Below are 15,244 nucleotides of genomic sequence, written 5' to 3' on the forward strand. Positions count from 1 at the left end.
AATCCCAAATCAGCTCAAGTCAAGACAGGCCCAGGTAACTCCTGTTAACTCCTGCACTGCCAGGTCACTACACAGTTTCTGGCCTTTTACTAGTATTGGCAAAATCATATTTACTGAGCTACATCCGAATGCACTGAAAAGCTTTCATCAGAGTTGTAAGGTGGTGCTTTCCTAAGCAGGATGCTAACTCTTCCCAGATAAATCAGATCTGTCCAGGTGTCCCCTAATTCTGTTCCTTATCATTGTTTCTAGTTATTTGCCATGTCAGACTTACATTGCTACCATTCCCCAGATTTTCTCTGGAACCTTTTTAAGGAATTGATGTCACATCTGCTGCCTTCCAGAAGCAAGGCAATTTAAAGCAATAGGTTACACCCTGCTGTGAGTAATTCAGCTCTTTCGTCCTTGAGTTCCTTTAGAAATTTGGAGTGAATACTAGACAATCCTGATGATTTTCACTTTATCTATTTACTCCATAATCTCTTCTACAATAATTTCAATTTCAGACTGATCTTCTGATGGGTCCCCTGCCAAGAAGGGTTCTGGTTTCAGAATCTTCCCAGTTCCTTCCACAGTGAACACCAATGCAGAGTTCACATAGTGTTTCTGCAACGACCCTGTCTTCTCTGAGTACTCTTTTATGCCCTGAAAACCAACTGGTCTGACAGATTCTAGCAAAATTCCTGCCCCTGATGTATTTTGTAGAGGAAAGGATTAGTAATTTTTATTCCTTTGTTACTTATTCTTCTGGTGCTTTTTGGTCTGCCTTGGTACGCTTTCACATTTAACCTGCCAGAGTTTGTAACTATTTCTTCTTGTGTCATTTGAACATGACTTCAGCATTTTCAAAGATGTATTTTTGCTTCTAACAACCTCTGTTACCCTGCCGATTAGTTACACGAGCTTTCTTTTACCCTTTCTGAAGTCCTTCTCTAGAGAAAGCACGTTTTTCTAGTACAAATCCTTAAGCAGATTCCTTGGTGCCTGTACAGAGTTGAGACTGACTTTTAACAAATGTCCTCTGTCTTACTTTGTTACTCTTTTTTTTAATTAAAATAAAACCGTAGGGAAGAAGTGCCCAGGAGTAAGCTCCTAGCTGTTCCTTGACCATGCTCTAGTCTAGGAGATTGCTGGCAGGGATCCCTTCCTCACAGCTGTGTCTGTAGAGAACCAAAAAATGAAAACGTGGGGAGGTAGGTGCATGTGCTGCCGGGCTTCCCAGGCTTTTATCTGCCTTTGCTTTGTCCCCTTACTGCTGTGGATAATCCACCCAGCCGCCTCGTATTTCTCTCTCTCAAAACACTGTAAGTTTTTTTGAATGGTTGACCCTGTTTGCATTTTTTTTGGCACCTTTACTGCCATTTTGGGACTGTGGTAGTGGGGAGTAACTAGACTTTGCCTGCTGCCATGCCTGAAATGACAATGGTAATCGGGGTGATGCTTTGCTCAGTAAGGCTGTAGCAGATAGGAGCCCGTGCCTTTGGCTTCCCTGCTAAGGCACCAGGGAGAGCTCCTCATGGTGCCTGCTCAGTGACCCAGCTCCTTCACAAGCCTTTCACATACAGGGGCAGTTGTGACAATTACAATGAACACTAATGAGATTGTGCAGAAGGAAGGTGTAGGGCTCTCCTCATATCAGTGGAGGGACTGTACACACTGCAGGTAACTCAGCCTCCAGTCAGGCTGGCAGAGGGTCTCCTGCTAGGGGTGACGGCCTGCTGCTCCCAAGTGTACCATGCCTTATGGTGCGAGAGAACTGCCATCCGGTCTGGGGAATCTCTATCATTGCTAAGAATTCTGATACTTTTAAAAATTATGAGGTGTAAAAATAACAATAGATGGGGATTCGTCTCATTTTCTTTCTAGGCTAGATCTTTAGACTTCTTTTCTAAGGATCCTTACTACTCAGGTTTCTCTGCAACCCAGCTCAGAAGCCTTTTGAAGAATTGCTGAGGAAAACCTGAAAAGATGTCAGCTGAAAGACGAAATTCAGAAGCAAGAACTTTTTTCCATGCTATGGCACTTTCCAAATGAGGGCAACCGGTAAGAAAATTGAAAGTTTGGTTTCCGCTTACCATATTAATTAAAAAAAAAAAAAAGTCAAATGTGAGAATAAACATGTAGGATTAAGCCATTCTGACATATTCTAAATTTGGGATGAAAGAGATAAGCTTGTCACAGTGTGCTCCCACAGAACTTCAGGAGATAAGATTCTTGAGACTTTGATCAGTTTTGGCTGATCCTGAGCTGTCATTCAGTGTTTTATATCCCTGGAATATATATATATATATATATATATATATATATATATATATATATAGTCATGGTTACAGTATGTTCCTCCTCTAATATGCATGGATCTCTGCTCTTCAGAAAATAAAATAGTTGAACTTCTTTTATAAGATACCAAATCAAGATTAAGTTATTGAATAGTTTAAATACTGTTTATTATTATTACTTATTTGCTCTCTAGCAGTGAGGCAACACTATTATGGTGGATTTCTCCTTTATCACTTACTATATCCCATTTCCAGCACATCTGTTTTGAGCTATAGCACATCTTACTTATTTTTGTTCTCTGCATTAGTGTTTGCCAGCAGGTGGTCATGAGTACAACAGAATTTCTTTGCAAGCAGTCGGTACTACTGACAGGGTTTCTTTGGTCCTCTTGCTGTTGAATTATCAGGAGAATAGAGAGGAAAAACATTTTTAGAAAGCTGTGTTGGATGCCAAGTAGAAACAGAAGACTACTTCCATGAAGAAACCTTTCTTTACTAGGTACCTGATGCACTACAACTAGCTAAATATAAATAGCTTTATTAATATTCCTTACAGCTTCAGGCTTTGAGAATAAAAGCATTAGCTCTTACGACCGTAGTAGTTCTCATATAATCTGCAGCTCATTTCTGCAGCCATCATCTTTCATTTGTCAGCTCAGAAAAATTGACAAACTCAATGTAATGTCTGTTATTGACTGCAAAAGCTGCTATTTTCCTGGTAATTATCTTAGTTCACGCCACAAGTCTGAATTTAAATGCATAATTCAAATTCTTTTGAAGTTATGAGATTTTAGCCATTCCATTCCTCTGTATTATGTTTGGCAAATTTAGGTCCTATTTAACATTTCTAATTATTATTTTTTTTTTATATTCAAGGAAATTACACTTGTCAAGCTATTCCATAAATACATAATTTTGCAGTAAGAATTTATTCACGGAAACATATTGTCATCTTCACATAGGCAGAAATTATGAGTCAGCTCCTTTCCCCAATAAATTATTTCTTCATTTGCCTTGTGATTTAAGGGACTTTCAGACTCACTTGGTTTACTTTTTAAAAGTAGTTAAAATTCACTTTTTAACTACAAAGTCTAGAAAGAATGTTTTTTCTGTAAATGACAGCTCACATTTTCACACTACTATTTACTGGCTCAGCCTCTAAGTAAAACGTCAAATATCACAAGGTTGGAAATAAATAATCAGAAATGGTAATTATGAAAGCACCATAGAAAGAAGAACTTTGATAACTAATAGTATAATTAGCAACTGAGAAAGCAATGGAAATTAATGTTGACAAATTGTCCTTTAAAGTATACCTGGAGTTGCATTTGTTTGCAAAACTGAAAGTAAATCTGTTTTCTTGTGGAAAAAAAAAATCTAAATTTGAAACCAGAACAATATCATTAATTCAAATGACAGCTATTATTATTATTATTATTATTATTATTATTATTATTATTATTATTATTATTATTATTGTAAAATCCAGAAATGTAGCTTTCTAAATAAAGTAAACAACAGCCAGTCCATGAGATCCATTTGGATAAGAACTGAATTTTAAATGAATCTTGAATTTGAAATGTAGGCTTGCAAAATGTAGAAGTATTCTATTCTAGCATTCCTGCAAAAAGGTGAGGTAGGTAATCTGATGAAAAATTATGGAATGGTCATCTTAGACTATGAAAAAGTACAAGACTTTGTAAGAAAATGCTGACATATAGTGTGTATATATATGTTAATGTATAATACGTAATATGAATAATATGTAATTGTCAATTGTAAGTTAGTGATAGCTAAGATTAATTTTTTATATTTTATAAAAAGCTTTGAAAAGAGACTCAATAAAATTTTGCTTTGCCTCTGTAATTGGCATGTGATTGTAATCGGAATGTGATTGTAATTGGAAGTGCTTGGATATCAATGAATGTTATCTTCCTGACTAATGAAAAATTAAGCAATGTAAAGGGGAGTAACCTGAAATGAGGTCAGAGTTCCTGACGATTTTTTTGCAGCTGATTTCTGCAGATGAATCACTCAGGAATTTGTCTTGGAAAGGTAGGAAATGCCACAGACTATACAACTGTAAGGCTCCGTCATCCTACTGCCTGCCCAATGAAGTGAACCTAACCACTGTATGGGATATACTAATGAAATAAAACATCTGTGGGTGTAGTTTCTTCCCAAGCTCTAGGCAATTTATGTGTGTTTTATATTTTGAATCATGAGAGTTTATATCCCTCATACATTTTAATGCTATCTGAAGTAACTCTTACTATTATTTTTATTCATATAGAAACCAAAGTCTTTTAAAAGTGCTATTTAGCTCTCGTCTCTAAGATGTCTTTCAGACACAAGTTTATAGGTTAATTATGTATCAGATTTTTAAAAAAATCATTATTGTCTATTTTTTCTATGTGTCTTGTATTACAAAAAAAGAGTAAATAATGAAAAATATTTTACTTAGTCATAAACATTATGTATTACATCTTCTTTGGTAGTATTTCATTGTATCTTCATTCTCCTTGAACATGGAAGCATCTAATTGTCTTTGTTTCCTTCCATCGTATCTTTTCCCATTCTCTTGTATCCTTTCAAATTCTGGTAACAAGAATACTGAATACAGTATTTATGAAATGCTGATGGCAATATCTCACCTTGCAGTGTTTTGGAATAGCACAACAAACACAGATACACAGTTTATTTTTATTCCTAGTAATGTTATTCAGAGAATATGAATTTAACCTTATGTCTTGGCCAACAAATCTAATTCTTGAGATTCTTCCCAGGACTGGGTTAATGTGTGATTGTCCACTAGAGAGCAGGCTGAGACCAACAAACCCATTTTGTTCTTGTCATAAACTGACTTTGAACCCAGGTGTCTTAATGTAAATCGTTAGTACTTGAAAGCACTGCACCTTCTAGCTTCAGCTGTGAGTGTATATACTGCTATCATACTTGATGGATATAGCTTGTGAAGCTTAGTGACCTAAGGTGGTGATAATAAAGTATTCAGGAACCTGGATAACATTTTATTCTGTCAGTATGGTTTTCTTGCTCTGGTGACATCAACTAATTTGTACTGCTTTACAAGGAATTTCTGTATCCAGCTTTTTAGCCAGAGTCTCAGTTTCCTTACACCACTTTTACTTTTTTCTGTCAGACTGAATTTCTTTCAGAAAGAAAATATTGCTCAATATTGATTCCATTGTGCTAGCTAATTTCAGGTTCTTGTACTTCATCTGAAGCATCATTCAAAACCTAAAAGAATTTTCTAATGCAAAATCCAAATAAAATAACTCACGTAATATCGCCCAAAAAGAAAAACCTCCATTTTCTAATCCTTTAAAAAAACTAAGGTTAAATTAAAAGGCTCTTTGCATTTTAACCATAAAAAGTTACACTAACAAGGGTAAAGAGTTTTCAAAAAAAACATAGAATTCTTATATTTTTTCACCTATATTTTATTTTGCTTGTGTAAGACATTCATCTTCTGTGGAAAAATGCTGACCCCTGAGGACAGATACACCAGTGGAGAGATTTAGAGTTCTCCTTGCTATTCTCCCTACAGAACCTATTATAGGGGTATATAGGATTTTTTGTAGAAGTAATAGGGAGCCTCTTAGTTTGCTTCCCTGTAATTGAAGAATATCACATTTCAATTCCCTTTGCTTCCTCAGTTTTGAAAAAATAAAGTGCAAGTGTTATTTTAATTTCTTTATCTCCCTACGCTGCTGTGAAGGCTGGCCTTGAAAGACAATTTTTATTCAGTACTTTGAACCCTATCAATATTCTCTTGTATTCTGAAAAATAAAAAATTGAAAATATGTAGCTAATGCCTGTCCTCCCTTTCCATGATGTATAGTCCATCCACCTCGGAATTTGGTAACTGTTCCTTCTTATAAGGTCACATCCTCCTTTTTGCATCCTTTACCTAATCATATGTTTTCTATAGCCCAAAGCTGCTGTGGCTCCATGCTATAATTCCTCACTTACCATACACTGTTTTTGCTGTCTGAGTCAATACCTTTCTAATGTGAATATGCTTTCATTTATAATGGTTTCAAAGGTACATTATATATATATTTTTAATATGAATACAACCTGAAAGATAAAAAATCATGTTAGTAGAGACAAATACCCAGGTTGGGTTATTTCAGCCTGAACAAATCATGTTTGTCTGATGTAGACAACTAAAAGCAGAATCTCATAATGGGAAAGTGCCAGGAAATCTTGAGAATGAATCACACTGCCAACTCTGCTTATAAAATAAATTAGGTTTACTAATGATTATATTTCCCCTCATATCTATAGATGGAGCGCAGAGTTCCTGTTCTTCAAAGCTGGGATGTCAAATGTATTTCCTGACAGCTCCAGCTCACTTTTCATTATTGATAAGTTAAAGCATCGTGGCTGTTAGCTGCTCTTCGGTAATTAGTTCAATGAGTTTAGGAAACAGCCAGAGCTTGAGTAGGAATAGATGAAAAGAACTCACATATAATATGATAGTAGCACCTGAGCTCCCTCTGCCCTGCTGCCAACTAATGCTGGGACGTCATAAAATGAAGGCTCTCTGCCTTCTGCTGCACAGTTCGCTTGCTGCTCTGTCCTAGGAATTGAGCAGTTATTACTGAAGACAGGAAATACCTCTGGTGCTAATGAGTATTTGGGGAAATGGGAATACTGGCAAACTTGGAAGGCAAATAGGTCAAAGATCTCATCATGCTGAGGTGAGGAACAGGACAAAAATAGGGTGATAACAGCAGTTCTTTTTGTTTCTCTTAACTTAGTTTAATTTTGCAACCAAAGTGGTGTGTCTAAGAATCCTGAAATACTTGTCTATTTTTTTTTTAACCATGATCCAGAGGGTACCTGAAAAAGTAATTTATATCTTTCCACAGGATGGGTTTAGAATGCTTACTTAAAACTGTCCATGATAAAGCCCATATAAAGATGTAAGAAAACGATTCTGTAGAGCAGCTCTTATATGAAGATTTAAGTATTATCACACTGTAACAATGAAATCTAAAGGTACAGCTAATATAAATGAGAGGAAATGATACATTGAAATTGAAGAACTCTCTAATAGAAGAAAGCTAAAGCTTACCATAAACAAAGAAAAAATTGAAAGGAACAAGAAGAAAGGCGGAGAGAAAACCTACCTACTGAGGTAAAAGAAGAGAAGCATAAAAGGAACTTTTATCAAGGAGTTAAAAAAAAAAAAAAAAAAAAAAGACTATATAAAGCAAACCAGTCCCCTAGATATGAAGGGATACATGTGTTCAAGATTACTTATATGTGATGGCAGAGTAAAGACTTCTTTCTTCAGAATGTGTCTGATGCAGTGAGTACAGGTCATCTTATAGTCCAGCTAGAGTTACTACAAGTTGATGCATTGTAAGAGATTTGGGCACTTAGGCAAAGTTGATGGAAGTAACATAAAAAGCCACGGCATCATGATAGGAAACCATGGTAAAGTGGAAGGTACAGAAGTTGAAAATAATCTTCTTAGTTATCAAAAATAGCCTTGAAAAATAAGGGGAAGATAACAGGAGAGATAGAAAGCTGTGAAGTACGTAGGCAGGTGCTGAATACAGAAGCAGTATGCCAAGAAAGTGAAATATTATATTGAAAGCAGAAAATTAATTTCTCACTTCTAATGAGGGAATAACTGTGATTATGACTAGTATGGGTGGGCAAAGAAGGTCATTCATCTTTTGGAAAAAAACATGAGGGTTGCCAAAAGACTTACAGTCTGAGACTTTGTATCTCAGTTTACTTTCCAAAGGATGACCTAGCAACATTATCTGGGATTTATTCTTGATAGAAGTATGAAGAGATCACATGCGGTATCACCGGTTTTTCTAGCACTTGTCTCAGTCCTGTCAATTATGCTACCTTGCATAAACAGGGAATTTGGCTTGCAAGGGCAGGTATGAATGGAACAAGGAATTTAAAAAGTAGAGGACTGATCAGAGTCATAAGTAAAAACATTAAAAAAATAGAGAAAGCAGCAGCAAACAAGATATAGAAAGAACAAATCTAGCTGGAGAATATACTGATATCAAAGTAATGATGAGGCAATCAGGACACTGGGAAGAGAGTATTTCCTGATATTGGAATGGTCAGTACGAATAAAACAAGTAAACAGTTAGAATTAGCAAAAACACTATACGTTCTTAAAAATTTTAGGTGAGATGAAAATTTGCTGTGATGCTAAAAATCGAACAGAAAACTGTTTGTTACCCCAGTGAGAATAAAGCGCAAATAAAAGGCAAATGTCTGAGAAGACACTTAGCTGCTATCAGCAATGTGAGAAGCTGGATTTAGGGAGTTGATAAGCCATGGAAATTTTGAGTCTGGAGGACAGAGAATGTGGTATTCAAAATAGATAGTGTTAGACTTGGACAGGAAGGAAGAAAACTTAAATCTAGCTCTCGGTTGTAGGTAAGGTAATACACAAATCAGCAAATCTAAAAATAATAAAGAGAACAGATTTCCATTTGGCCTTGAAAATCAGAGAAATACCTTAGTATTGCATGGATTCTGTCAGAGATGCTCAACATGCACAGTTTTACTGACTGCATCAAGTGTTTTTGGCATTCTGTGTTCACAAACCTGTATAACTGTAGGCATCTAAACACAGACTTGACATCCTGAATTTTGGCACTTGAGTTTGTAAACAGTGGGTTTGCAACAGGCTTGTACCTGCACCAAATATATCACAATATCATCCTACTTAGTTTTGATCAAAGGATGGTAATAATTTAAAACTCCTGTTGCAATTCTGAAATGCTTATGCTCCCTATACAAAATGATATGTTATACAAATCCAACAGGTTTTTGCAGTCTATTAATGGGCTGCTTTACTAACAAGCTGTTGCAGCTAACCCTGTTTAGGTCTTCCAGCAAGAGGGTTCCATCAATAGGAGTTTGTTCACAGAACAAAGCCTTACATTGCTACAAATGTCATTTGACCAGTGAGGAAGTCATAAATTCATGATTAAATTGGCTATAGAAATTGAGAAGTTCAGCATATATGAGCAGCTGCATTTGCATTGAGTGTGTTCTCAGTGTCTAAGCAAGTACGGAAGAAAAAGTTTAACCCAAGTAGAAATTCCTATTTGGAAAAATATTTGGATGACGAGACTTGCCTAAAAATGACCCCTTCTCTAACTATGAAAATTATCCTGTCAGCTAGCTGTATTTCTCTGAAAGACAGGTAAGAACCAGATGTAAACAAATAGGCAGATATAGACATATTGTCATATTTATTTGATTTTTTTTCTAAATTTAGTTATTAGTTTCTGAAAACATCATACTATTAGAGAGAAAAAAAAAAAAAAAGGCAAAAACTCAGCAATTTCTTTTTACTTTTGCCTTAAGTTTGGGGATTGATTTTAGGGTCATCTAGCAAACTGTATACTCCATAACCTGGCCAATAGCAAACATTACTCTCTGAGTAAACTTCTGTATATGTTACATTAACAAAGTTAAAAGTGTGTGTTTGCAGGCAGAAAGAATATGGGGAGAAGGTCTGAAGCCTGGAGAGGGTCTGAAACCCCAAACTCAACTTAGTTTGCTTTTATCAAAACCAACAAAAGGTAGAAGATGAACATTTCCTAAGCATTAAGCTAAAAATATAAACATCCTGACAGATGGTTATACATTTAGCATGTCTTTCAAAGTTGCATCGCTTCTCATTAAGAAGAGCATCTAAAATATTTGTAATCAGCTCAGATTGTTTATTGACATCTATACAGCAAGTTCACGATACTTCATGCTCAGGGCTTTCATCTATGAAATCAGAGACAACCAGAAAAAAAAACAAAAAAAAAAAACAAAAAAACTATAAAAGAGTACCTGAGGTACTCCATTCTTCTTCATATACATCCTGCTTCTGTGGAACAAACAAGGAATGTGTAAGGAAGGGCTAAAATGTCAGATACAAAATTAAATGAAATTCAGCCTATTTGAGTGCATGCCTTTCTTAACAGGGGCTTTGAGGTAGAGCGTTCCAGTTCTATCACAAAGATCTGAATGGTCCTGAGACAGATGAAGGATGCAAATAGACTTCTAGATCACAGTGTAAAACAAAGGTAGTAGAGATGAGGATTCAGACAATTAGCTGCAGAGGAGCTGCAAAGTAGGCAGACACCAGAAAAGTCTTAGTGAACAGACCAGGCTGCAGTACTTTGCCCCATACCTGTAGGAAGACGAGCTAACTGCCCTCAGTGCAACCCTATGTTTATACCACAGTGTCCTGGAAGCTGGAAAACATGATAAATTCAAGGTAGGGAATAGTTTGTAAGAACTCTTAATCTGTGTTCACAGAACAGAAAATCCATCATTCAGTGCATATGATCAGCATATAAGCGCTGTTTTTGAAAGGTTAGTAGTTGTTATGGTTTGCCCTCAGAATCTTAATTATGAAAAATAATAAATATGGCATAGGCAATCGTAGCACTATTAATTTTAATTCATACTTCAAGAGTGCAGAAACACATACACAGATAGTAGCAAACTTTTTGAACTGCATTATGCTAAATTTTTCTCCAGATTAATTAAATGAGTGCTCTTTAACTCTCTTCGTGATCAGCCATAATCAGGCCTTTCATTTCACCTTCAGGCTCATGTTTTCCTGACTGATGCTACCTTCATTACATTTCTTTTCTTTTTCTTGCATTTAAATTGTTCCTTTTCATGAACATTAGTTGTCTTTATGAAATTGTGAACATGGAACTGTTACAAACCAAAATAACTGTATGCTTTCCACTCTGACAGCTGAAAAACTTAGAAAACAGGCTGCTTATGCCGAGTTTTCTCATTACAACTAAATAGGACTATCTGTAAAATTAGGTAACATTTTCATCCTTGATGGTTTGTCAGTTGTTAACAACAACAACAAAAAAGACAGCTAGCTGATGCAGCGATCTAAATATGAACGTATTAGCAATGCATATCTCCGTTTCGATCACCTTGGCTCTCTTTTTTGGGATGGTTTCAAGAATAGCTATGACCGTGGTGGGATCCTTGACTTGGCCACCTTCTCACACCTCGTGTTGGTGTACTTTACATCACCTGCTATACTCACCTCTGCAGTTTGTTATGCATTTGGTTAGCATGTGGGGCCTCTACGGACAGCTTCTGGGGTAGGACTACTGTGTGCCCAGTTTCCCAGAAATGCCATCTTAGCTTAAGAGGATGGTTTTTGATGGAATGGTTATTTCGGCCATGTCTGCTGACTATTATTCAGGACAATGGTACAGCGCGTGCTGCACAGCTCACATGCACAAACTTGTGTCAGGGCTGCCCTCAAAGGCATTTTTCTTTTGTCCATCAGTGAGTTTGTCACACCTGTCGCTGTTTCCAGTGGGAAATGAGTTGGATAGACACGGATGGATTTGGGGAGGCTCCTGGTGATGCCTCACAGCCCTGTAAGAGCAAACCTCAGTAACTTGCCCCCATTCGCGTGCCTCCAATAAGGCGACCAAACACCCAGCCTGGGTAGCCCCTGGCAGAAAGCGCACACACACATCACGCCAGCACGCACATTTATTTCGCTCTTACAACTTATGTGCGGCCTAGGCTCTCGCCCAGCTGCCTCAACCCCCCGGGCAACTCGGCGGCCCCCCGGCGGCTCCCCGCGACATGGCGGCGGGGCCGCCCGCCTCCCCGCCCGCCCCTTTCCCCGCCCGCTCCCGCTTTGGCGCCAAGGGGCGAAGGCGAGCGGCGGGATGAGCGCCCAGCGGCCCGGCCACGTTAACGGGTACGGCTCCGGCGCCTCCTGCCCGGCACGGCCCCGGGGCTGGCGGCCCGGAGGGGGTGAAAGCGGGGGGCCCCCGGGCCGGGCCGGCCGCTTTCGAGGAAGCTGCGCCCGGTTCTCGGCTGGGGAGCCGCGGGGGCAGGCCGCGGGGCGCTGCGGGGGGCTGGGTGTTTCTAGAAAGCGCCTGCGATTAGGAGCTTGGGGGGGAGCCGGGGTGTTGGTATTCAGTGTCGCTTCTCGGTGGGGAAGGTCTGTTTTCTGCTTTCTCTCAAAAAGCTGCCCCCCAGTGAGGAAGGTGTAGCGACCTGCCGGGGAAAGGTGCCGAGCCTCAGGGCCGGCGGGCCCGCTTGGTACAACGCCGGTCACAGGCAACACGGGGAGCCCTCACGGGGCCGGTGTGGGGAGCCGGCTGGCCTTTTGTTATTCATATACTTTTTTAAAAAATACCCTCCCCCCTTCTTGCCCTAACTGCTGCAAGTTGAGTGTCAGAACATTGATAGGTGATCTTCAGGAGCATAATCCATCCTGCAGAAAAAGAAAAAAAAACCCACTCCTTAATACATTCTAGTTGGAGTATAGTGCACGTGGTATCACAAATCTGAAAGCTGCAGGAAAAAAAAAAAAAAAAAGCCTGATACCCTGTTGTTCCTGAGTTGTAGTACCTTGTTGTGTAACTGACCACCATAAATCTTGAAGTGATGTATTCTGTTCTAGGATCCTCAGCTACATCTTTCATTAAGGGAGACTTTTTTATTTTTTAGTAGCTGAATGAAGCTTCTTCCTTTCTGAGACAGCGTGTTACAGTTTACTTGAAGCCTGGATGGATGCAAAACAGCTGAGAAGAAAGGCATTGTCCTTTAGTTACAGAATCTTTTCTCTGTTTGCCTTTGAAATACAGTTTATGCAGACTTCCCTGCAGACTACAAATCACTGTAGAATTTGAAGATTTTTTTTTTCTTCTTTCTTGAGTGGTGTTATCTTCATGGCTTTTGCTTCCCATCACTTTTATTCATAAGTTCTTAGGAATTATCACAAGGATAAACCTTATTTGCTCCTTTTACAGCCAGCTATCATATTTTCTAGAATAGCCTTTATTCGTGCAATTCTAGAACTTATAAATGAGTGTGAGGAGGATGACCAGCTGCCCAAAATCTATAAACTTAATTTTCCTCTGTGTGCTTGAGTGCTAGCCAAGTCCTTGGCTTCTGCTCAATCAGAAATGAAGTGTTTTATATCCATTTCACACTCCTGTGTTCCTGTGCATTGAGCTGAGGGAATTATCTAGCCAAACATTGTGATGTTAAGTAGAAGTAATTGAGTAAGGGTTTTTTTGTTTTGTTTTTGTGTTCCCTTTGATGTAAGCCTTCTGCTCATTTTTCAGATATGCTCCTCTCCCTGTTAAGTTGGTACTCCGAGGGACTTCCACTTACATGGTGTTCTGTACTTATAAGCAAAGTAAATAGGGGCTTTTGTTGTTTTTTGAATAACTAGGGTTGCTAGGGAATAATTTAACAAAAGGAGATCTCAGGATCTCTTATTTCAGAGTGCTATTGTTTTTCTGGAGAGTTTTTCTCAGAATATTTCATTTGGTGTAGTTCTGCATTGAGTCTTTCTGTGTCTCTGCTGAGGGCTCTCTGAAGACATCCCTGTGAATGTCACTTAGTTTGGAACGTATTAGAGTAATCATTTGAAGTCTGCTGATGTTTTGGATTGTGTAAACCTGCTTTTGTGACATTTTTTAAATAATCACTCAAATCAGTTTAAGTACTTTTTTTTGTATTTTAATTAACCTGTCAAAGTTCAGTTTGGTGTGGAAAAATGGCAAGACTAGCAAGGCAAGCCTTAAATCTTTCTGCTGTGAACTTGTTCTCTGAACACTATTCTTTCTTAGTAGGATACCATTCCAACCCTTTAGCTGAACTGATTGAGGCTAGTTTGGGCATTCACATTTTTGTGTTTGCTTTCATAGTTGACAGTTTTTCACACTATTTACAGTACTGTCAGTGTGAGAGGTGTGCTGGTTGCACAGAGAATATATGTTTCTCCCACCTTACACTGAGATGATGGCCTCAATGATAATTCTCATTCATTCCACAGAAAAGCCAAAACTGCTTAGTTGTAAGATGCCATATACAAACAACTCAAAAGCAGCAATTTGGTTTTAGTAGATAGCACCTTTGTAGTTTTATCACTTGTGTACCAGCATTCTCTTCAAAAAATAGTGTAACCTCAGTGTGACAAGCTAACTGCAAGCCTCAAATATATGCTATTATATTTTTTGTTATAAAAATAACAACTAACAAAATACTTATCTTCTAATGTTTGTGCTTGGAAGGCGCTAGTACTAGAGTGGCTACAAGATGTCTTGCTACTTGCAGTTACCTATGAAGTATTTTTCTGCATGGCTCAACATTGCTAGAAGGGTGTCTCAGTCTCCTTCCTCTTTTTCCTAAAATACCTTAAGCTGCAGTCCTTGGTAAGAGGGGCCCAAGAAGAAAAGTACTGCACTGCTTGTATTTTTATAGGCTATTTACTGTCTGGTATTTGTTCCATGAATCACTGGAGAGCTGGTAGAATCGTGACATCAGTTTGTTTTTCAAGTGTAGCAATGGTAAGTGGGATCTGGGGGAAGCTTATTTGGATTCAATATTTTCCTTTAAATTTGCTAAGCTTTAATATATCGGAGGGGAGAGAGAGATGTCTTTTCCCTCTTTGAACTGGAAAGCACAGGATTTTTTCTTATGCTGTCCAAGCAGCCTTTCAACCATAAGGAGGCAAAAGAAAGTGATGAGTCACATCCCCCCTGCCTGTTCCCCCAAACAAACCCCCCAATGTAGGGAAAGAAACTACTTTTCATGCCACACTACATATTCTAAGGGAAAAATTCTTCAATCTATCTCGTATCTTCTTTTAGGAGGCTTTCATAAAGAGCATAATCTCAAGAGCAACTTAGCAGGGGCCTATCAGAATAGTTTACAAGGTCAGATTGTTGCCAGTAAGTGTTGCATTGAGAGGCAAACTCAGGGCTATAATTGTAAAGCCAGAAACGAAAGCCTGCACAGGAAGCTTCCAAATAGAAATCTAACGAACACTTGTCGTAGGCAGAAGTACAAAATAGCTTAGATTAGAGGCTTGCAGTTAGCACAGTCATCATAAAAAAAAGATTATGTTGTTTGACCGAAAAGAATGCCAGTACATGATA

At 38.3% G+C, this 15,244-nt stretch overlaps 1 protein-coding gene across 2 annotated transcripts in view; it reads left to right on the forward strand.

The window, feature by feature from the left end:
- Positions 1-527: 527 nt before the first annotated feature.
- The window catches only part of DCTD (dCMP deaminase), a 31,492-nt gene continuing 16,775 nt past the window's right edge, over positions 528-15,244 (forward strand). The window contains exon 1 of one of the 2 annotated variants that reach the window (XM_072037260.1): positions 528-2,043. In XM_072037260.1, coding sequence (XP_071893361.1) covers positions 2,012-2,043 — 32 coding nt within the window. In that variant the 5' untranslated portion in view covers positions 528-2,011. Of the gene's footprint in view, positions 2,044-11,890; positions 12,046-15,244 lie in introns of those variants that run through there. The other variant, XM_038177945.2, reaches the window with a different exon arrangement.

This window comes from Anas platyrhynchos, chromosome 4 (assembly GCF_047663525.1).
Source record: "Anas platyrhynchos isolate ZD024472 breed Pekin duck chromosome 4, IASCAAS_PekinDuck_T2T, whole genome shotgun sequence".
In the NCBI taxonomy this organism is placed as follows: Eukaryota; Metazoa; Chordata; class Aves; order Anseriformes; family Anatidae; genus Anas; species Anas platyrhynchos.